Source organism: Euprymna scolopes, chromosome 46 (assembly GCF_053919585.1).
Source record: "Euprymna scolopes isolate OS-2025 chromosome 46, ASM5391958v1, whole genome shotgun sequence".
Lineage (NCBI taxonomy): Eukaryota > Metazoa > Mollusca > Cephalopoda > Sepiida > Sepiolidae > Euprymna > Euprymna scolopes.
The window spans coordinates 4,058,494-4,084,114 of NC_136527.1; the positions used below are offsets into that span (position 1 = coordinate 4,058,494).

Consider the following 25,621-nt stretch of genomic DNA (forward strand, 5'->3'; position numbering starts at 1 on the left):
GCTAGTTAATTCGCTTTTAAATTAATATTTGAATCTAAAGATAAAAAGATTAATATAAAAGTCACTTATCTCGAAAAAAGAGATCCGTCTCCAGAATGCAAAACTGTTGAAAAAAGTTTTAGTTTTAAAAACCTCAGCGTTCCAAAGATTTTTTTTTAAATTAACCGTTAAAAGAAACGCGAGGGGGGGGGGGAGCTTCCGAAAGTCATCTGGTCATCGCTTTTTTTGTTGACATTTTCGCAAGTCAGTGTCTCCTTTTGATTGACTACCATTATTTCCAACGTTCGTGACTTCAGGATTTTTTTTTTTCACATGGAGATCACTACTTATCAAGGCCTGGAAGCAACTCGGGGATAAGAGTTATTGCGTGTACAGTAATCAATGGGATAGTATCGTAGTAATCGTTAGTATTGGAGATTTGATAAATTGTCTTACTTAAGGGGACAGTTCATCAGGAATTTGTTTATGTTGGACTTGAAGACATCCAGGTTGTAGTCAGGTGGGAAACAGGCAAACGGAAAAGAGTTCCACAGGCGTGCACTTCTCAGAAAAAAGCTATGTTCATGGAATCTACATTTTGATTTAGGTACAGATAAAGAGTGGGGGAAATTACTGACAGTGGTTTTAGCTAGACGGGTGTTTTTTGTGAAAGATTGGCGAGGGGGGGACCAGAGATTGGAGCTCAGACGAGCACCTGCCATGGAAATAATGATAAAACAAAGACAGGCTCACAACGTCTCTTCTGTGGGAGAGAGGTTGCAGGGAAGAGAAAAGGGCATCCCCCACCAAGCCACAAAGTCTATTTTGTACTCGTTCAAGGCAGGATAGGCTGTTTTTAGCAGCTCCTGCCCAGATGTGGCAGTAGTACTCCATCTTTGGACGTACTTGGCTTTTATGCAGATAGAGAATTGTATCAGTAGTGAGATATCTTCTGGAGCGATAGAAGGATCCCACCATTTTTCCAGCGACATCGGCAACAGATTTGATGTACGTGTTACATTTCAGGATGCAGCATTTACCTTTCCCTCCTTTGCATTACGGGTTCGAGCCTACTACCACTTTTTTAAATGCCTACTGTTGTTTTGATCCCCCCACCCTCCCGGGTTCCTTACTACACCACCTTGTTACACCCGGGCAACGCCGTGTAACCCCGCTAGTACAAAATATAACTATAATGATATTTATAACCATATTTACTGCTTTTAGTAGTGCTCATGTGGATTCTGACAATTTTTTTTATTTATTTATTTTTTTTCAGGCCTTACTAAAAAAATATTTTCATTTCAAAGATGGGGGAGGTAAAAATTTTAGTAGGGCGTCCTTAATTTTAATTAGTGTTTGTAGTAGAGCTCTGGAGGCTTCCTGAGTTTAATTTTTATGATACTCATCACTTAAAAAAATGTTTTCTCAAGACAATAAAAGATAATATAATCTCAAAATCACTTTTTATTTTGAACATTTTTCATCGTACCCTTTAAGGGTCCATGGGCAGACTAGGATATATATATATATATATATATATATATATATATATATATATATGTATATCTATATCTATCTCCAGGTTTGAGGTGTTCAAAAGTTGGGACTAATGAAGACAAGGTTGGTAGATAGTGCTCAATAAAAAGAGCAAAATATTTTTTTATTATTTGAGAGTAAACAATTACATATGGTCACTACAAATAGCCATCTGTTTCAGTCAAAGAGACTTCCTCAGGCGACCTGGAACCTCTCAACGCTTTTTCTTTTTGGTGTTGAGAGGTTCTGGGTCGCCTGAGGAAGTCTCTTTGACTGAAACAGATGGCTATTTGTAGCGACCATATGTAACTGTTTACCCTCAAATAAAATATATATATGTGTATATATATATATATATATATATATATATATATATGCTACTGGTACCATGTAACCTAGTACTACCTGCCTCAACTCGATTAAACTGGTTCCCCCACCAGACTTGTTTGGTGAGGAGGGTGGCTAGTCTTCCTGAAGGATTAAAATCAAGACCTTCCAAAGGGCGAATGAACCCTTTTTTGGGGTCAACGGCCAACTAGCACTGTGTGTGTTTGTATATATGTGTGTGTTGGGGTGGAGAGGGCTCCCATAAGCCGTGGTGAAGGCAACTTTTCTAGGAGAAGCAAATCTCTGATTTAAAAAAACCATAAAGCGGGAGACCAGTACCCGCATTAAGCTGGTCTGCAGTTTAACTTGTTGCTGGCTATCTTGCTCTTGCTTGTTGCTGGATCTCAACATTTTGAACAGAGAGAGAGACTTAGCTGTCGTACAAAGCTAAGACTCTGTAACATCATCTGTGTATAGATACTCCCTCAGGCATTTGTCTGTAAAAATGGTCCTGTGGTGATGGAAAAGTGATGAGTGGAAGCAACTAATAATTAATCTCAAAGACTGTCTTGAGCATGTGTGAATTCACCTGTAGGACTAAAAAAAAAGTCATTTTTGGGCTCATGGACTTTAAGTGTCTGATGGAGTGGCACTCGTCTGACAAGACGTTGCAATCATCATATATATACTTACTTAAAATGTGTATAGTTAAAAATGTTAATTTTATTCTATTTTTATTTAAATATAATCTCAAAATCACTTTTTATTTTGAACATTTTTCATCGTACCCTTTAAGGGTCAACGGCTGGACTAGTATGTATGTATAAAAGAATTTCCATTTGCATAAGTAAACATTTGCACAACTTTCTTGACGTTATACATTTGGATTTTACCGTCACTGGATTTTTTATCTTCCACCAGACTATCCATTCATGTGTAATCACCTTTTTCTTCACCATATTTCCTCTGCTTCACTTTTTTTTTGTTTTCAAGTAAGATCTTTGACTTACTTGTAGTTTCATCAAATACTTTTGCATGCAAAATCCGATCCCGCATTTTGCTAATTCCCACCCTCTACGAATTAAGGACTATCCATTTATCTAGTGTTTCCTTTTCAGATTAAATATGTTTTTAACTCATTTCAAAGTGCTTTTTAACATATTTTATTAACTGTTTGCTCATATATATATATAAATATATATATATATATATATATTAGTGTGTTAGAAGAAAAGAGTGGCTCAATTCTGTAAGAGGAGACTTATTCGGACAATATAAAGCTCAGCAAGTATCATTGGAACTTATATAGGAGAACAATAGGAAAGGTAAATGAATTCACAAAAACTATATATTGGTAAATATAGATTTATTCAATAAGGGAATACAAACAATTAGTTAGGGGATAGAAGGGACTGTTTATGCCAAGGCATTTCAAAGCCTAATGCTTCTCATCAGATTAAATATGTTTTTAACTCTTTTTCAGTGTTTTTTAACATGTTTTTAACGGTTTGCTCATATATATATATATATATACTTAAAATGTGTATAGTTAAAATTTAAATAATTTTAATATTTTTTTTATATTTCAGCTGCTGCATTATTCACAGATTTAAAGAAACGGAAACAAAAACTGTGATGAACGGATCCATTAATGACTCTTTTTTTTTTATAATAAAGAATACATTTTTAACAAAATTTGCCTTTTTTTTTTTAATATTTTTTTTAACGACTCTCTCTCTCTCTCTCTCCCTCTCTCTCTCTCTCTCTGCATTCATGAATTCATTGTTGCTCATCAATTTTTATGTTGCCTGGTGTTTAGACTGTCAACGTAAATCTTTTTTTTTTCTAGAAACTTTGGACACAATGTCATACAGCTGTTGGGCTAAAATAATTTTTCTATTGGGAATAATCTATACATATAAATCTCACCTGTCTGTTTAAATGTATGTATGTTTGTTTGTATGGACGACAAATATCGAAAAATTGGCCAAAAACATTAATTCCTTCACCATAAACTCGGCCGTTTTGTACAAGGAGGGGTCGACTTTTTTTTCACCGACATTTTAGTAAATCATCGTCTCTGTTGGATTGTCTTCGATTAAGTTAATTGCTTTTGACTTTCGGTCAGACTATGGGGACATCGGCTAAGACGTACGGTTTTTTAAAACCTTTTTTTTACTCCTTCACATTACAGGCTCAAGCCTGCCTGCCGACAACAAATTTTTTTTAAACACCTCTGCCTAATGTTGTTTTGATCCCCCCCCCTACTACCACTTTGTTGTTTTTGGGGGGGTGGGGGTAGTACACCACCTACACACACCCGGGCACCCCTGCTACTGTTGTTTTGATCCCTCTCTCTCCTACCTCCCGAGGGTCTTTACTACACCAACTAAACATCTGCGCAACCCCGCTAGTTATATAATAAGAAATCATTGTTGAGTGGAAATAGGGAGTATCGCCCTTAAATTTTTTTTTTTTTACACAGCCTAACTGCATTCTCAGCCATCACTGCCATCCGTAGTTGTTGTCGTCTCACCACATTTTTGACCAATTACCTCTGGCACGCTTTGGGTGGGATTGAAACCGCTATCTTCAGACAATGTTAATCTGGAACTGTAGAGAATGCAGTTAGGAGATTCGAAGTTCCTATCCATCGCGGTTACCACCTGACGAAGGCCAGAGGAAGTTGGCCGAAACGTTTTGAACCAATAAAAAGATTAAAAAAAAAACAACAACTAATAAAGATGAGACTAATAGTCCGAAATAAAATAAAATTAACATATAATGCTCATCTCAAAAATAAAAAATTCCAATTAAGGAATAATATATATATATTGGCCATGAATGTAATGTAGTTTTTCGGGGGGACTTTGCAACTAGATGACATTTGGAGCAACTCCTGACAAGTTCCTCTAATTGTTTGTTCATACTTGGCCAAGATACACAACCACAGGTCAAGGCTTTCATCCGATTAATTTCTTGATGTTCCTGGTGATGGTCTGAGGATTCTATTTTGAAGATTAGATGGAACAACAACACGTTCAGCAAAAATAAGAATTGAAATTGCTGATCAGTATCAATTATTAGTATCAGCTGGTAGAGTGAAAGTGCAGAACTTTTTGTAGTAGTGGGTCTGCATCTCAAACAAGTCCAGAGACAACTTCACGTTCTAGACTAAAGATAATTGTGGATGATTTTTTGTTGTTCAAGCTAAGATCATTAATTCTCAGGAGAGAATTAATGATGTCTTATTACGTACTTATGTATCATGTCGAAATTAATATAGATTACAAAAATTACGAAATATGATCCAGACGAAAAATAATTACAAATAAAAATAGAATTTATCAAGTTTTACCATGTTTTAATGTGGAAGAGTTGTGCAACTAATTCAGTAGAACAAACTGACTTATCTTTCTTGATTTAAATTGACGTTAATAAAGGGTCCGGCATTTTTAGACTAAAGATAATTGTGGATGATTTTTTGTTGTATGTATATTATTATATTTCTAGCAAATCTCCTATGTGTGTAATAATGTTTTCACTTGAAATGTGTAAAAAAAATTAAAGAAGAGAGAAATAACTGCCAATTCTGTAAAATCTACTATATGGTGTATAATAGACAATCAACATTTCCCCACTATCCAACCATGGCATTTGATGAAGTTGAAATATTTGTGCAATGGTTTGCCATGAACTCCACCTTCAGTTCTCCGAACCACCCCCTTCCAAATTTTCCATGTGATCATCAACCTGTTATATGTATGGGATATTATGATAAACGTTTGACACTATTAAAGCATGTGGACTTGATTTTATTGTTGTCTTCAAGAATTCTGGTGATAGATGTGACTTTTCAAATTCTCGCCCTCATCAGTTTATTCCCACTCTTTGCTAAAATCTTGTAAAAATTTGTAATCAATTTAATGATAGTCCGCCATCTCCTTAACGCTAAACTTCTTTCTATCCATCATTATGAATCTACTGTGGATATACTAACGGTCATCTCTGAATGCATATTTCACACAGTGGACAAGGCAGGTAAAGCTAAGATAGTGCCTTCTTATGAAATTTCATATGGTATTACTGGACGAATAATTTGATCCTTCCTAAGCAAAAGAACAATGATCCAAACATTTGGTATTGATGGATATATATGAATTTTTTAGATAAAGATTTATTACTCGTATTATTTCGATTCTTCAAACTACTGTTCCAGGAAATCCCAATAATACGAATTATCCTTTCCATAGCTGTCGAAAATGCTGTTTTGGACTTAAGCATGACCAACAAAACAAAAATGCTATTTTTAACTTATGCATGAAAGTACAGGAAAAGTACTTTAATTTTGCACATAAGAATGTTATTTAAAATTCCAAAAGCCATTCTTAACATTGGAGCAGGTCGTAAAAAAAAAAGTCAATACCATTAATTTCCTTCGTTGTCACAAGACTTGCTTGAAGAAGCGCAATGATACTGTCCTTTCTATCCTTTTCCTTTCTTCCATTTTTTATCGTCTGCTCACTTGGTATAATCAGGTTGTTTCCCGATGTTTATATACCCCCTAGATCATAATATGTACGATTTGCGAAGGGACATCGTGTCTCGATTTATTTTGATCAACTTTTATAAAAATCGCGCTATTTTGTTGTGTCGCCTGTTTATTTATACACAAATGCTATTTAAAACTTAAGCATGACAGATTAAAAATATGCTGTTTTGAATTTTTGAGATGAAGATTAAATATGCATATTATTTGGATTCTTTAGATTACGGTTCTCATTTGGAATTTTATTTGCACAACTTTTTGGTCAGCACAACTTCTGACATTCTGCAGAGTTCAACTAATTTTGCTGCCTGGTTGGTATTTTATGGAGAAATCAGAACAGCATAGTTGCCCATCTTTGTAAGCAGTTTGCTGTATAAACAGGGATTCCTTTCTCTGAATCAAAAATACTTGTTAGAGGCTTGTGATCTGTGATCAGATTAAAATGACGGCCGTATAGCATTTTGTGAAATCTTTTTACAGCATAGATAATCGCTAGAGCCTCTTTCTCAATTTCGCTATATTTTCGTTCAGTGGGTGTTAATGATTTTAATGCATGCGCAATGGCTTTTTCACTTCCATCAGAAAAATATCCAACTCCATAGTCTGAAGCATTCGTCACAACAGTAATGTCTAATGATGGATTATAGTGTGTAAGAAGTGATTTTATTTTTCAAATGATTCTTTGCACGTACTTGACCAGTTCCATTTAGTATCTTTTTGTAAAAGATGATTAAGAGGTCCGCGTAATTTGTGCAATTCAGGTAAAAAGGAATCATAATGGCTTACAAGGCCCAGAAAGGATCGTAGTGTTGAAACATCCCTTGGGGGTGGCATATGTTTTATGGCTTGAATGTTATCTGGTTTTCGACCACTTTTGTCAAATAAAAATCCAAGGTATTTCAGAGAAGTTTGGAAAAATTTGCATTTGTCAGTTCTTAAGTGGAATCCATATTGTTGAATTCAATCCAGCGCAGAAGTCAAGTGATGCAGAAGTTCCTGTAACGATGATGTCATCAATGTGGGCAGAAACTCCTGTGAGCATTGCATCCATGGTTTGTTGGAATATAGCCGGGGGCTGACTTGACCCCGAAGGAAGACGATTGAAACAAAATAATTCCTTGTGGGTGTTAATTCAGAGAGTTTTAAGAGTGAGTCTTAGAGGAGAGGGATGTTGTGAGAGGGAGATGTTGTTGTTATTGTTCGTTTTATGAGAATGTCATTGTTTCTGTTATGAAGCGATTCATATATATTAAAAACTGTTCATTTACTTAGGTTAATAGATGTGTTGCTATGGAAACTCTTAGAGTGAGGAGATAGTGTTCAGACAGTCTTAGTGTAGATATGAGATGTAGATTCACATTGTCGATATGAGATGTGTATGTCACAACATTTTATAACACAGGACATATAGACATATAATAACAATTCAATTTACCTTTTTGTAGAAAGACGATGTTTTACAAAAACACATGATGGGTTTATTTCTTCACGAACGGCCGTGGTTTTCATCATCAAAAATTCAAAGCTTCATTCTAAGTTTCAAAGTGATCGTCTCGCTTCTAGACGTTCGAATCCTCAGACGCTCTCTGAGTTTCTCACTGGCTAACTAACTAACTAAGTAACTAACTCTCACTTCCTATATTGAGACATCCATGCATGTCCGGCCACGTGAGCAAAATTCACGTGCCACCAACATGCGCGACTTTGCACATTTCTGACATTATGATTTCCCAATAACCTATTTTTTCTTGTGTTGTTTCCACAAAGGAATTCAACCTACATATCTACTTTATTTAACCCATATTTTATTATCCACATTCTTTCTAACAATTGAATAGTTTATTTATTATTTATTTCATCAGAATTAACAATTTACTGGACATTCCATTTAAACCTATTGTTCTTTAAAACTTATATCCAAGGTTCGATTTCTGCTTTCTCTCATTTTATTTTCATTTTAAGTAATCTCTCTATTTTTATACTTACATGAAAAGGGGACAGCCCTCATCATGTAACATTAATAGTGAGAAGATTTTTGGAATCTTCTTCAACTTCCATTTGTAAATATGCATCTGCAAGGTCTAGTTTTGCAAAATAAGTTCCACCGTTGAGTTTTGAGAACAAATCATCTAGTACAGGTAGTGGATACCAGTGTCTCCAGTGCATCATTTAATCCTGTGGAAAAATCTGCACACACACATACCTTGCCATTAGCCTTCTTCACAATAACAATAGGTGCCGCCCAGAATGAGTAATTTGTAGGTTGGATTACTCCACCTTGTTGAAGTCGGTCCAATTCTTTTACCACTGTAGCTAAAGCTGCATGTGGTACAGGACACTTTGGTTTAAAAGCTTTGCATCAGACTTTAGCTTTAAAGTTGCGTTGACTTTCGTACAGCATCCAAGACCTTCTTGCAAAACGTTGCTGATCTTTGTTTTAAGAATGTTCTTGAAATATGTTTCCACATTTGCTGCAGCATTAACATTGAAATAATTGAAAATTGTATTAAGTGGAACAGTGAAAAGATCAAGCTCCTCGATGAAATCCAAACCGAGAAGATTCAGGATTGATGAATCAGAAACATACCATACCCCTGAAACATTTTTTTTGCAAGAGACATTGCATGTTAACTCACCAGTTGTTTTTTTTTTTTTTTTTTTACACAGTGATCACCACTTATCAAGGCCCGGAAGCCACTCAGGGATAAGGGTTATTGCAAGTACATCACGTTAGTGAGGAGATTTTATGAAGTGTTTAATTAGGGGGGCGGTTCATTAGGAATTTGTTAACATTAGACTTGAAGACATCCAAGTTGTAGTCCAGAGGGAAGCAGGCAGACGGAACAGAGTTCCACAGGCGTGCAGTTCTAAGAAAGAAGCTTTGCTCATGAAATCCACGTTTTGATTTAGGCACAGATATAGAGTGGGGGAAATTTTTCACAGTGGATTCAGCTAGACGGGTGTTAGTTGTATTTTGCGTCCAGATGCACTGCAAGCAACATGCTTAGTATTTTTAAGCGTTGGTTTTCCTATTAACTCCCATGTTGACTGTGAAATCAGAGTTATGTCGGAAGCAGTATCTCAACCATTGTATATTTCATATGAGCTTCAAAATTTACATTAAACGTAGCAAAAATTGAATTTGTCGTAGATTTTTGGAAATACGTTGTCATATGATTTTTGTCTCTCGTCGGTTAAGCCAAGAAGAGACATTGCAAGCCTCTCTTTGTTTTATCATTATTTCCATGGCAAGTGCTCATCTGAGCTCCAATCTTTGGTCCCCCCTCGCCAATCTTTTACGAAAAAAAAACCCGTCTAGCTGAAGCCACTGTCAAAAATTTTCCCCACTCTCTATCTGTGCCTAAATCAAAACGTAGATTCCATGAACACAGCTTCTTTCTTAGAACAGCACGCCAGTGGAACTCTGTTCTGTTTGCCTGCTTCCCACCTGACTACAACTTGGATGTCTTCAAATCCAACGGAAACAAATTCCTGATGAACCGCCCTCTTAAGTAGACGCTTATTTAAATCTCAAAACTAACGTACAACGTACTGTACATGCCACGCAGCAACAATACACCCCCTATTTAGTCATAATACATATATCCCTGAATCTCAATACTATGTTAAAGACCATATATATTCTTATATATCATACTATATAATAAGCTCTACCATTGAGTTTATCCCTGAGTGGCTTCTGGGCCTTGATAAGTGGTGACCTCCTTGTAAAAAAATGCATACCGCCACCACATAACCAACAGGGTGTTGGCGGCTTTTTATTCTTTCCAGTCGGGAATTTTAAACTGAAAACAGATGGAATAGCAGAATGTTGTTGCACGATGGCAGTGTCCCGTTTAAGGGACCCCGATATGAGGGAGGGAAGACGCTGTATTGCACTTAAGTTTTACCCTAAATCCCTGTTGTTGCGATTTCGTCGTTCTTGGGGTCGTCAGTTTACCGATAGTGTTGGAATTTTTTTTGTACCCATAATGGTGTATCCCCCCTGTTTACATTTATTATTGTTTATCTGGTTCTTATATATCATTTTTTGTGTTTTATATCCATTATGCTTTTTAGTTTCGTATATTTTCGGTTTGTACGAAACTCCCTTCAATTTGGAGAAAAGAGAAATGCTAGCTCTGTGATGACGTCACGAGCTCAGCGCGTATTTCGCCCTCTTTTGAAATTCTGCTGTCGAGGAGAGAGACCGTGTTCTTTGCCCGGCGCTGAAGATGGAATTTTGAAGAGCCCTCCTTGAAAGAAGTAAACCCGGCTGTGACGAGACAGGCTTCTGGAAATTAACTACGTGGCTGCGGTCCTGCACGTATTTATTTTATTATTATTTTACAAGGAGTGGAATTTAAAGAAAATACCTTTTACGTGACAAGGTATTATGGAATTTCCTATCCGGACAAGCGACGAGGTCTTGCTCCTGTAATACATGTGTGTCTACGGTTTTCATGCAGGAAAGGAAAATTCTAAAAGAACTTTAAACAAAAAGAAGAGGAAAAAGGCCACTTGCCTGACAGGCTTTCAATTGTGAGTACGCTGCTGAAATTAACTTCATATGCGAGTGTGAATGGGAGATAGTACTATTTTGTATATTCTTGTTGTATTCGTAATGGATACGCACAACTTCTTTATAAGAACCAGCAGTGTCGTTATTTTTTCTTTACATGTTACCTTTTCATTATATGTTACATTGGCGTTTTAAGTTTAATGCCCGCAAAGGGAAAAATTTGCAACTTATTGTAAATAAAGTTTCTTCTTCGTTTTAAAGCAAGACATTTATATTTCATTCCTTACCCCCCCCCCTTGTTTCATGCTTTTTTTTCAGCCTAGTTACTTTAGCGTCGAATTTATCTGGAAGCAAGATAAATTCCGACAATAGACTATGGACAGTTGGATGGATATCCTTGGACCGGTGGTACATAATATCACATCAAAATAGGCGGTGGATTGCACAGGCAGCCATTTTGGTCAGAATTTGTACTGTCATTTCTTTGTCTTTATTTAACATAGACATTAAATGTGTGCGCACGTCAGCATCTGCTGGAGATTGTACCTATTTACTATGAGTAAAATATCAAAATGGCTGTCACTTGCCATTTTCACAGACCAAGTACCTATTTACTATGCCTCCCCACGGGACAGAGTTAGACACCAGGGTCGTTTTTTAACGTGGAGAAAAGGTACAAAAATAAAAAATTGTCTCAGTCGTGAAGGACTGCTCCTCCACCGAAAGAGAACAAGAAATGGAAGTGCCGCATCTGAAGAACAGATACTACACTTTAATCTTGACCCAAAGGCTGCTTGAGATTGTAGCCCTGCGATAAAAATAAGGTATTTAAACTGGTCCTCTGTGAGTGATTTCAGTCGAAAAATTTTCACACTGAACATTAACCACTCCAGCATATTTGATAAAATCGTCATTAACACTTTTCGTCAACTTCAAATAATTGTATTAGATATTAAACAATGATGATAGCTCACCAAAAGTGTCCATTCACTGGGCTACTGTTTCGTCAAATGTGAAATTCTCTGGTTTCTTTGGTAGAATGAAGTTTACATAACGTTCATGTTCCATAGAACCCAGTTTTCTAAGCAATAACCGTCTTTTTCAGTCATCGTTTTTTTCTTTAAAATCATTTATAAACTTATTTTTCCATTGGTCAAACCAAACGGAAATTGTCTGTTTTAATTCCTGATTGAATCGAAAATCGCTGATAGAATTTCTAATATTATCAAAGGAGTTACTTAGAATTGACGAAGGCAATTGTGTCTGAAATATTTCTATTAATTTGTTTTGTGCCTCAAAAATGTTCTTGCTGACTTCTAAGTATCCTTTCCGGTAAATTCCGATCCATGACGAAGAAATAATGCATTTTTTTTGGTGCTTGTGCACAAAAGGAAAAATTTTTTTTTTCAAAGGGACCGTTTGATTTTTTTTTTCTAAGGCACCATGTGTTTCGTCTGACCGGGTCTTGTTTATTTTTTTTTTTAAATCGAAGTTCATCTCATCCTCGTCGCCAAATCTGTTATGTCGTCACGGAATATAACTGGTTGTTAAATGTAGGAATTACAAGAAAACCTCGTTTTGGCACCAAATTATTTATTTATTTAAACAGAAAAATAGTAAAACGTTAGAACAACAGATTATGTGAAATACTGTGTCAGCCATCTTGAAAAGTCCTTTTCCCTTTCCCATCCAGGGGAGATAACTCTTTGCTTTTCGGTTATTTCCCTTTATAACAAGTGATAAATCGATCAATACAAAAATGAATTCAATTTTATTGACGACTGATCCGAATAGTTATCAAAAGCAGTCTGGGGAGATGTGATACAAGGGTTAGGGTTATGTTATGTCTGAGTGCGTGTACATGTCACTATTCTCTATTTAGGGCCGCTGCAAGAAAGGTGGGCTCTCTCTACCGTGCTAGAAAGCTACTGACACCTGAAAGTATCCTGTACATCTATGAGGCCACCATTCGTCCATGTATGGAGTATTGTTGTCACATTTGGGCTGGTGAATCTGCTACTAGTCTCTCGCTCCTAGACAAGGTCCAAAATCTGATAGGCTCTGAACTGGCACCTAAGGTTCAGTCTCTGTCCCATCGACGAAACGTTGCATCCCTCTGCCTGTTCTACAAGTATTTTAATGCTCTGACGAACTGCAAGCACTTGTGCCCCCACGACGTAGACACCCTCGACAAACCCGACAGGCAGCTAAATCCCACCCCCACACAGTAGAGATCACTAGATGTAAAAGATCTTTTTACTCCAGTAGTTTCTTCCCCAGAACCGCTAGACTCTGGAATTCCATTTCAGGTCCCTGCTTCTCTAACTGTACTGACATGCAGAAGGTCAAGTATAACGTGAACCGACATGTTGCTGCCCAAATCCCAACATAGTACCCCAGCAGTTGCTGCTCCTGATAGTAGCCCCCTACACCAAAGTGGCAATTTGCCTTGTTTGGGGTGAAAATGTGATAAAGAAAAAAAAACAAAAAAAAACTCATTCATGTTCTGCAATAGGTATACATCGTGTGATTGTGTGTAATGTTACTAAGTTTCTATTGTGGGGATTCTTCACTATCTGAATCCAAGTTATCTTTGTGACCCATTTGAGTCCGTTCCGTGATCGTCTAAATGTTCTTATCCAATTGTGTGTGTGTGTTACATGTTTTCGACATACCCTTTTTGCAACTGCGTCTTTGATCTTGTTGTCCACCTGGAACTTCGTCTGTTCTTGGAAGGAAACTGGAACCCCCCTCCCCCCCAAAAAAACCCTGAATTGAATCCACTAAAAAGTGTAAAATTTGAAATTATACCATATATAGCATCAATGCTTCATATTATTTTTTTTTAATGTTTATTTTATTCAGGTGTCGCTTGAAAAAGAATGAAAAGTTAGTATCTTTGCTTGTGGTTAATTCTAATAGTCTCCATTTTTTTTGGAGACTCGTCATCTCTCTCCCAAGAGGTGTGTGTGTGTGGGGGGGGAGACAACCGCTCTTCGTTACGTCAAAATTCCAACTCGACTATTTTCTCAGCTAACTAGAACCACGTGACCAACACGTACTTCTGTCATCTGATCAGACACTTTTCCAGTGCAATCGATCGGTCACCAACGCTGATGTGATCGATACGTTACAAAATAATAATGTCAAAACAGTTCACTTTCCAATCAGATAGATCGATAGTTAGCTAAATCGACAGACAGAAAAATAACGGATAATTTCTTGTGCTCTCAATTACATAAGTCCTCCAAGGAGGCGCTTGCAAAAATAACTGGGCAGCCTTGTCGACATTCCTTGGCTGAGGCGCTATAACATGGTGCCCATGGGCGCATAGGAAAATGTCAGCAGCAGCGAAAGATAGCTGGCTGCAAAGAGATTAGCAGCAGCAGTAACCGAGAAAACACATATGCAAATTAGGAATTGTGCGCGAGAAAGAAAATGTTGTATTTCAACCAGATACTTTGAACTCAGACGAAAAAGAAACACGAATATACAAGTCGGAGAACAATAAAAGTGTATTTAACTCCAAATAAATACAAATATAAAATAAGCAGGTTGCAAAACAATTGCGTTTGCGGCTTTTTAAGAAGTCCAAAAAAGGTTCTTATTTTAACGTCTTCAGTTTGATGGCCCCATTCAAGTTCGGAAAGAAGATAGATGAAATAGTAAGTCTTTCCTCCACAGAGGTTCGAAGGAAAGAAAGAGTTTAAAGGGAATCTCTAGTCCCGCTTCATAAATAGGTTGCCGTGATTGGTCGATGATTGGCACCTTTGGCCAATGAGACAGGGCCTTATTTAAAGTGTAAGATGAAAAGGGAAGTAACTCTATTTTTGTTATAAAAGAAGAAAAAATGTAGCACGTTTTTGAACAGAAGCAAAGTGTGTGTCAAAGAAAATGGACGTGTAAAGTCAAGGATGATATTGAGGAGGAAGGAGAAATGCAAACAGGAAAAATGGACATGTGGAAACGAGAGGCTTTTTTTTAAAGTGATTTCTTTTGTTTGTTTGTAATTGCTACTGTAATACAAATAAACTACCCCTTTCTCAAAGATAGAAGGCAAAGCCTGGGAGGGTGGACCCCTTAGGATTGCACAGGACACAGGAGAGATGAATAATAACTGGAGAGTCAAATACTGTTGCCAGCAATGAAGCAAACGGTATTGGCGCAGTAGAAGATTTCATGCCGACTTTAAGCAACATTTTTAGGTAGCTCCCCGTGCGTGACGACACTATTCCAACATCTATTTTTAAATCGAAATTTGAATAATTTTATTCAAGAATTATTGTCGTTTCTTTTGATACGCTACTGTGTTTCTGAATAGCTTTTTTTTCTTAAATGTAAAGCTAATATTTAAAAGGAATAAAAATCGAACATTTTTACTTAAAATAATTGACTCTTCATTGTCATTGGATTGATTTTTATTCCAACAAGATTCATCATTGTCTTCAGAAGAGTTTTAATGTCGTTTGCCCCCCCCCCTCTCTCTCATATATATATATATACTTAATTTACTCACATAAATTAATATACGAAAGTATAAATTTATGCGTAAACTTTAAGTATTTACTTCAAAAGTGCTCAATGCATAGGTAGAGCTAGTTAGTAATTTATAAAATATATATGGCGATTAAGCTACACTGAATATTCCGCGTTTCATCCACTCCAGGACTCTTCAGGCATGCCTTAATAAAAATAAAAAATCAATACGAAAAAATATATAAATGTTTATATCTTTTCTGTATTTATTTCCTGTATGTTGACGTGTAGGAATACAAAACGTCTTTTGAAAAAAAAAACAAGAATGTTTCCTTCAACAGCACATAATTTTCGACCGATCCTTCGATCTTCCTCAGTGTGAATATATATATATATATATATATATATATGATTACTTCATTTAATAACATAAATTATACGAAGGTATAATTTTATGCGTAAATCTTTCAGTATTTACTTCAACAGTGCTCAATACAAAAAAACAGGTAGTAAATTATGAAAATACATATGGCATTTAGGCTAGACAAAATATTCCGTATTTCATTCTCGTGAGGCATGAGCCAGAAGAATTCTTATGAGAATGAAACACGGAATATTCTGTGTAGCTTAATTGCCATATATTTTCATATCTTATATATATATATATATATATATATATATATATATATATATATACACATTTTTTGTACACATTTTTGTGAATTATTCCATGGATTTCTGCCTTTGGATTATTATGGACCATCTTCTTCCATTTACGGGATCTCCTTGGATTTTACTTGTACAAATGGAAATTCTTTTAACTTTTTTGAAGTTTTACATTTGGATTTTACCGTCACTGGATTTTTTATCTTCCACCAGACTATCCATTCGTGTGTAATCACCTTTTTCTTTACCATAGTCCCTCTGCTTCACTTTTTTTGTTTTCAAGTAAGATCTTTAACTTACTTGTTGTTTCATCAAATACTTCTGCATGCAAAATCCAATCCCGCATTTTGCCAATTCCTACCCTCTGATGAGAAGGAGAGTATTTCTTCAAAGCTCTGCGGATTAAGGACTATCCATTTATCTAGTGTTTCCCTTTCAGATTAAATATGTTTTTAACTCTTTGCAAAGTGTTTTTTTAACATATTTTATTTACTGTTTGCTCATATATATATATATATATATATATATATATATATATATATATATATATAGTAGGACAACAAGAGTATGAAATGAAGACACAAAACTATATATAGGTAGATATGTCACCCCCTTCAGCCGGTCGGTTGAGACGATCGTCGACCTCAGAACTCTTCCACTCCAATTACGGCAGCCTGAAAACGACCCGACTCTGGCGGTTTGCAGCTCACTATTTTCGTCCTTCCAGTGACCACTGCCAGTGATAATTCTTAGCCGTTTTAATGTTGCTGGTATGGGGTAGTGACAGAATTATCAGTTGATCGTCTAAATTTATACTCCGGACCTGTCGTTGTGTACCCGCTTACCGGCGAACATCGCCGATAAGAGAGCCGTGGGTTTTAGTGTGGTGAAAAAGGAAATAAAAACGATTCCACACACGAATAAACAATTAATCTGGGTTTATTCACAATAATAATGGTCTAATAATATTTCAGAGTTTGAAAGAAGTTGGCTGTAGCTATTTTAAAACGGTAGCTTGTGACTCGAGTTCGGATAAGTTTTTCGGCCATTGGAGATACGTGTTTTAAGTCAAAAGCCCTCTCTGCCCGACTTTAACACCATCTGAATTTGCCAAAATCGAATTCTCTCTTCTCCTTCTGTTCTCCTCTTTTTCTCCCTTTTGTTTACTGTGTTCGAAGAATATATACATATCCATCAATGCCCTTTAAACATCACGAGTTTGTATTTGTTTACAACAAGAAAACTTGCCTGTCCTCAGCTTTCAAACCTTGTTTTCTAAAATAAACAACCGCCTGTCATTTCATCTCGAATTCTGTGTTTCAAAATAAACAGCCAGCTCACTCCAAACTCTGACCGTTACAACAATAAGTATCTCTTGACATACTTTTTCCTTTGTTTGTTCTAACCACAGAGTCATTTGATCGTCCTATTTTTCGTTCTTTTTGCTCATTCTCTACAACGGCATATCAACCCCATAACTTGGTTACAGATCATTTATTTAACAATGGAATACAGGCAAAATTTGGGGGATAGAAGGGACTCTTTATGCCAGGGCATTTCGAAGCCTAATGCTTCTCATCAGAAGAGTAGAGAAAGTTCTAGGTAGCATGGGGAAGATGCGGCGTCTAGCGTAAGGTTCATTAGGGACGAAAGAGATTAAGAGGAATTATAGAATGTTAGGGGAAGCTTTATTGAATTCTAAATAAATAAGGAGAAGCTTATTACATATAGTATTGAGATTAAAGGGTATATGTATTATGGTTAAATAGGGGTATTGCTGTTGCGTTGTAATTTATTTTAACGGTTTGTGGGGTGTCTATTTTCTATGGAGTTGGTAATTTTGATTTTGATTGGTGTCACCTAAACGGCAAATGGCGGCTATAAATTCGCTTCTTATTTGCGGGGGAGGGGGTAAAAATGAAAGATAATATGCGAAAATATATTTATAAGTTTCTACTGCTATGATATAGAGAGTATGATCATAAGGGGGCGGTCGGAGATTAGGGTGGCAATGACTATGAGTGCGTTTAACTTGATGCAAAAGGTTAAGTATCCATATTGATATAAAAGTGGGGGATTAAGGAAACCATTACTACTTATGAGAGTGGTAAAAATATACCAAATAATAGTAGGGTAATTATAATAGTACGAAAGATAATAGTAATGAAAATTATAATAATAGTAGTAATAATAAAGTTAAAAATAAAATAGAAGTAAAATTGAAGATAAAAATCATGATGAAGTAAAGACAAAATTAAAGGTAAGCATGAAAAATAAACATTAAAGATAATATTACCAATAGTTGTGATAGAAGTAAATTCAAAATTAATGTTAATAGCGATAATGGTAGCGGTTATGGTAGCAATGACGGGGATAATAACGGGGATAATAATAATAACAACAATATTGATGATAAAAACAATAATAATAAGAATAGTATACCTCCAACATCACCACCACTACTACTACTAATAATGAAAATACTGTTAATACTACTTATTAGGGGTGCGTAAAAGAAATGTATACAGACAAGTGGGGGGTCAGAGTAGCAGGAAAAGGGGTTGAGGAGTGAGGAGTAAGTTGTCCCGTACAAAATAAAGAAAAAACTAAAGAATATATATATATATATATATATATATATATATATATATATATATATACAAAAACACACACACACACATATATATATGCACATACATACATTCATATAAAAATACGGATCAAAAAAATACAGATTAAAAAAAACATAAAAAACACAGATAAAAAACACAAATAAAAAATAATATATATATATATATATATATATATATATATATATATATATAGAGAGAGAGAGAGAGAGAGAGGGAGATTTAGAATAAGCCGGGAAAGCGTAAGAGTTCAGTGAATCTTTGGTTTATATTAAATTAAAGGATAGCTTCACTGTGAATGGTAGTTTCAAGAGTCCACCTTAAAACTTTAAATTTCTTGAAGTTCGATTATAAAGGTCATCAAATTTAAGTTTATATGAACAAGCCAGGCCTAGATTGAACACATACTTTCTCGTTTATGAACACGAGGGATAGGTCCATTGAATCGGTGTGACTACTTACTGTAGTAGTTCTAATCTCCAAGAGATACAAGAAGCATATTTTATAGCTGTCCTTTAAAGCTCGATATTTCTTCAAATATTTTGTTAAGGTGGTCTTTCGTAGATGTGTTGGTTTGGTGAAATCTTATTTCTCCTAATTGGATGGAAAAAAAACTGTATTTTTTCAACGGATGATGAAAATAAAGATGAAGTAAAGACACAATTAAAGGTAAGCATTAAAAATAAACATTAAAGATAATATTACCAATAGTTGTGATAGAAGTAAATTCAAAATTAATGTTAATAGCGATATTGGTAGCGGTTATGGTAGCAATGACAGGGATAACAACGGGGATAATAATAATAACAATAATTATAATGATAAATATAATAATATTGATGATAAAAACAATAATAAGAAGAATAGTACACCTCCAACATAACCATTACTACTAAATGGTAGTTTCAAGAGTCCACCTTACAACTTTAAATTTCTTGAAGTTCGATTATAAAAGCCATCAAATTTATGTTTATAGGAAAAAGCCAGGCCTAGAAAATTGAATATGTACTTTCTCGTTTATGAACACGAGGGATAGGTCCATTGAATCGGCGTGACTACTGTAGTAGTTCTAATCTCCAAGAGATACAAGAAGCATAGTTTCTCTACCATTATATATATATATATATATATATATATATATGTGTGTGTGTGTGTGTATGTAGTGCACGCCTGTGGAACTCTGTTCCGTCTGCCTGCTTCCCACCTGACTACAACCTGGATGTCTTCAAATCCAATATAAACAAATTCCTGATGAACCGCGCCCTTAAGTAGACACTTTATTAAATCTACGCACTAACGTACTGTACATGCAATAACCCTTAACCCTGAGTGGCTTCCGGGCCTTGATAAGTGGTGACAACCTTGTAAAAAAAATAAAAAACATTTTTTTTTCTTTTTTATAACTTATTTTATTTCGTCCTGGATTTCATCATTACAGCCGTTAGGTTAATGGGATGGCAATTTTATGAGTTTATGTTTTCATAAAAATCTCCTTTCTCACAAACTCGTCAGATGTGATTTCCATTCGATGTTCACAACAAAAAGATAATTCTGTACATATTCTGGTGCGTTCGTTTGGGGGAAAGGAATTCCATCCCACGTTGTTACAGGTTGAAATTAACGGTGATTCAGTCTTTATCATAGCAGTCTTAACCCGTTAAATGAAAACAGTATATATCGAAATTAACAATCTTTCAAAGATAAACATAATATATATATATATATATATATATATATATATATATATATATATATATATATATATATATATATATATATATACTAGCAAAAGTACCCGTCGTTGACTGGGTTCAAAAACAGCCTACAGAAAATGGACTCTGATTTATGAAAGTATGATAGCTTATGAAAAGGAAGGGTTGTAAAGAGATAGCTTCGAATTGGGGGTATCAAAACCAAAGCAAAATATGATGAAAGTAAAAATAAAATAGATAAACCCCAGAATTTATTATACAATACCTGTTCACACTGAAACACTTATCACAATATTCTTTGGATCTATATTAAAAAAACTTTGTTAAACTTTATGACATATTTCCATTCTATGGAGGTCAGGCGCGAATGAACACCCCATAATTTTATTATACCATATTTCTTCAAACTGAAACATAATTATCAAAGTATACTTACGCAGATAGATATGAAAAGTCTTTATTAAAGTTTGTGCCTATTTCCATTCTATGGAGGCCAGGTGCGAACGCAGACCCTACAATTTTATTATACCATTCCTATTTAAGTTAAAACATACTTATCAAAGTATTCTTATGTACATCTATATCAAAAACACTTGTAAACGTTTTTTTTTAAATTTTTAAATTTTTTATTTCCATACTTTGTGGACCAGGCACGAACGCAGACCCCCACAATTTTAATGAACCGCCGTTCTGCCAGATCAAACATACCCATTCCTGTGTCTCGATACATTTTCTATCATTATATGTAATCAGTTTTTGAAAATAGTCAATCATATAGGAGCCTATTCGTGACCACACACACACACACACACACACACACACACACACACACGCACGCACGCACGCACACACACACATACACACACACACACACATTCAGCTTTATATTATAGACTAGCAGGGCTACCCGGCGTTGCTCGGGACCGTATAAACAATGAAAAAACAAAAGCAGATATTGAACATATGTTTTATTCTTAGGGGAGAGGAATCTTTCATCTCAAGTTTTAGCGTTACAAACAAACATTTGTCTTTTATATATATAGATAATGACAGTTTTTTTGGGGGCTCCCCCTCGAAGATAACTGATCAGTTGACCAACTTCTAGTGGTCCGTTTGACGTGAAATTTCGATATTTGTCATCCGGGTGATGGGGCTTCGATATGATTTGTCAAGTTTGGTTCCGTCTTTCAAAAGTTTTAGCGTTACAAACAAACATACATACACACAGACGTTTGGCTTTTATATATATAGAAGATATATAATATTCCGATTTCCATTATCGTTATATAATTGAGAATTCGGTAATAGGTCATATACCAATAAATTTTAAATCACTATATAAATTTTTAGGGTGACTTAATTCGTAAGCTTCAAAATTACCATTTTTTTTTTGTAATCGGACATTCATATATTGTTTTAACAAAAACAAGACAAAAAAATTGGATTGAAAGCAACAAGTAGTGTATTTTCATTGTTCGTTACAAATGTTTCGCGACCATTCGGACAATTTCAAACCTTATATCGTTTAAAAATATTCACAAGAACGGCCTCTCTTCGGACGTTGAGAAAAACACTTTTTTTTAATGAACAACTTGTCTGGATTTTGTTAAAACAATATATATATATATATATATATATATATATATATATATATATAGTAATCTACGTACACGCATGTTTCAAGGTTATTACCTCTCGTCAGCGTAGTTCAACTGTTTCTAGGGATCGAACCTCAGACCATGTTTACCACAGTCCGGTGCCTTAACCGTTAGGCCATAATCCCTAGATTAATTATACTGTTTATTTTTATCGCTTATAAATTAAAATTTTTGTTATTGTTGCTTTTTTTCAAGCGATACATACTAACTGAGATATAACCGTCAGCACATCTGCGGTAGATCTTGCAGAGCGGAAACCATATTGTGTGTCACTAAGAAGGTTATTCCTGCTGAGGTGGTTGACTATTTTTCTATTTAATATGGATTCCAGTAACTTACTCATAACACACAGGAGACTTATTGGTCTGTACTGAGAGGGAGATGACTTATCACCTGAATTCTTAAATACAGGGCAAACTGATCAGGTCTTCCAGGGAGTCGGAAAGCACTTCTCCTTAAGGCAACGCTTAAACAGTTTCGTAAGTGTGGGAGCAAGTTCTGGTTGAAGCTTTTTTAACACTATAATTGGGATGCCGTCAGGGCTAGTTGCTTTACTGGAATCAAGGTTCTTGATTAGCTTGGCGACCTCATGCACGGATATTTGTATGTTACCTAGCGTGTTCTGTGTTATAGGAGGAAATATGGGGAGTTGATGGCCTTCGTCGCATAGGGTAGAATTAGCTGCAAAGTTCTTTGCAAATAGTTTGGCCTTGTCTGATGCTGACGAGATGACCTCTGGTCCATTGATAATGGTTGGGATAGAACGCACACTTCTGTTCAGGATCCTATTTGTTATTTGCCAAAATTGGTGGGAACCAAGCCGCTGATCAGCTACCTTGGATTTAACAGACTGAGCATATAGCTCTCTTGCATTTTTTATTACTCTTTTACAGTGGTTTCTGGCAGTCCTGAAAGCAGCTTTAGTCTCAGTGCATCTATTACGTTGGTAGCTATGGAAAAAGTGATTTCTGTGCGCGATAGCAGCAGCACATTCTGGGGAGAACCATGGCTGACTGTTAGGTTTTTGTTGGAATTTTTTAGATGGTATGAATTGGTCTATGCCTACAATTAACCGTTCGGTCGGATCTGATACTATAGAGGACACTTCCTTTTTAAACATATGAATGTACGGAAGCTATCCCAGTCAGCCATAGAGTATCGGTATACAGTACGGTGGAGGGGTACGTCAGAGGACTTATTACATTTCGTTTTTATCTTAACTGATACAACTGAGTGGTCGGAGGATCCTAGAGGCGAATGAACGGAACATGAACATAGCTCAGGGGAAGTTGAGAGAAAAATGTCTAGGAGGCTTGCATATTGACCGGGTGTATCGGGCACACGGGTGGGTTCGCGAACAATATGAGTGAGGTCATAAGCAATGGCAAAATCATGACAAAACCTCCTCTCATCGTCTGTATTATTTGAATGGGTCAGCCATTCCACGTTATGGACGTTGAAGTCACCACAGATGTGGATGTTAGCCGAGGTATGTGCAGACAGGATGTGGTCTATTTTCTCATATATGCTCTTAAAGATAGTAACTCCGCTGTTGTGGGGCTGATATAGGGCAAATAAAAATGCAGTGGTGTTAGCAAGTGCAACCCGGAAGCACATATAGGGTAAGTTAGGATCTTCTCTAGAGATATCCTTGCCACACGGGAAGCCATCTTTAATGTAGGCACATATTCCATGCCCATGGCGATCTTGGGGGTCAGATTTAGCTGTTAAATTAGAGTATCCGTTAATTATAAACTCATCTAGGGAAGTGGTCGGCCCTATTCCAGTTTCGCTTAGAAATAATATGTTCAGTTTCGTCTCCTGTAATTAGGTTTCAACCTTTGGAAGGTTGGAACGTAGACCCCTGATGTTGGGGAAGGAGACTTAGTAGTAGGGGTCTACGTTGGAAGATGGGGTTCTAAGTTTATTCGAGTTTTTTTTCTGGAGATATTTAATGTTGAGGTTTTGGAGTTTGTGGAAACAGGTCGGCATATTTGGTTAGAGCAGTACTCTCTTCTCTTTCTCTTCAGTAGTCCGTCGCTGACGACGATGACGTTGCACCATGCCTAACAGTCCCAGATAGATTACGCCTGATGGACTCGCTGGTGACTGTGGAGTCCAATTCGTGAATTGCATACACGGCCGCAGGCAGCACAAGGGAAGATGCCGTCTGCCCGCTGCGCCGCGTGCCTTTGGTGTCTTCTTCGCTCTGCTCGGTTCTTATAGGTGGAGGTGAAAGTTTCCAAGCCCTCTTGGCAGATGTTTCGCCATTTTCTCCGATCAGCAGCAGCATGTTCGATGGCGTTGGATTCTATGCCACACTTTTTCAATGATGTTTTCAATTGGTCCTTGAAACGTTTACGTGGACCCCCAGGGTTGCGTCTGCCCTCTGCAAGTTCCCCGTAGAGGACCTTGCGTGGGAGCCTTTCTGCTGGCATCCGAATGGTGTGACCAAGCCACCTAAGTTGTCTATTAGTTAGAATTATTTCAAGTGGTTCCATTTGAGTGCGCCTGCGTATCTCATTGTGTGGCACCCTGTGCCACCATTTTAAACCTAGTATACGCTGTAAGCAGTTGGTATGAAATGCTTCTAGCTTTTTCAGGTGGCGTCTATAAGGCACCCATGACTCGCTGCCATACAAGAGGATGGAGAGACAGATTGCTCTATAGACAGAAACCTTGGTGGTGGTGGTGAGGTTATGGTTCATAAAAACTCTGTGCGAGAGTCTACCAAAGGCTGCAGCAGCCAGACCAATGCGCCGTTGGACCTCACTTGTTAGGTCACAGGAGTCAGTGAGCACTGAGCCAAGATAAGTAAACTCTTGAGTGTTTTTCAGTGGCTGTTGGTTGATTGTGAACATTGGTGGTTCCTGACGGTGTTCACATATGTTAAGTGCCTCTGTTTTGTTGATGTTGATGGCTAGACCAGCTCGGGAGTAAATGTTGGAGATAGTGTTGATGGTGCGCCGAAGACCCTCTTCAGATGAGCTCACCAGAGCTGTGTTGTCAGCGTATTGCAATTCATGGATTGCTTCTTCTGTCACACGTGATCTGGCATGGAGGCGACGCAGATTGAAGAGGTTGCCATCCAGCCGGTATGAGAGGCGGATCCCATCAGCAGGATGGATTTGCTGTTTGGAAACATTGGAAACCGCAGCAAGAAAAAGATTAAACAAGATAGGCGCAATGACGCATCCCTGCTTCACACCCGATTCTACCAGGAAGGGCTCAGATTTTAGTCCTGAACTGGAGACGCGAGCCATAGATCCATTATGGAAAGCCTTCAGGACACCCAGGAATATTGGTGGGCAGCCAAATTTGACGAGTACCTCCCAGAGCAAAGGACGGTTCACAGTGTCAAAGGCCTTGGCGAGATCTACAAAAACCATATATAGATTTTGGTGTTGCTCAACGCTTTTCTCCTGGAGCTGTCTTGCAACAAAAACCATGTCAATCGTGCTGCGCTCCTGTCTGAAGCCACACTGCGATTCAGGTAAGACTTGATTGACAATGTGTTGGATGATACGAGACAGTAAAATTCTAGTGACAACTTTCCCTGAGGT

At 36.7% G+C, this 25,621-nt stretch overlaps 1 protein-coding gene across 1 annotated transcript in view; it reads left to right on the forward strand.

Moving 5' to 3' along the window:
- The window catches only part of LOC145270580 (uncharacterized), a 36,854-nt gene extending 33,285 nt beyond the window's left edge, over window positions 1-3,569 (forward strand). Inside the window, exon 6 of the mRNA XM_080126210.1 lies at window positions 3,435-3,569. Coding sequence (XP_079982336.1) covers window positions 3,435-3,481 — 47 coding nt within the window. The 3' untranslated portion in view covers window positions 3,482-3,569. The remainder of the gene's footprint in view (window positions 1-3,434) is intronic.
- The last annotated feature ends 22,052 nt before the right edge of the window (window positions 3,570-25,621 follow it).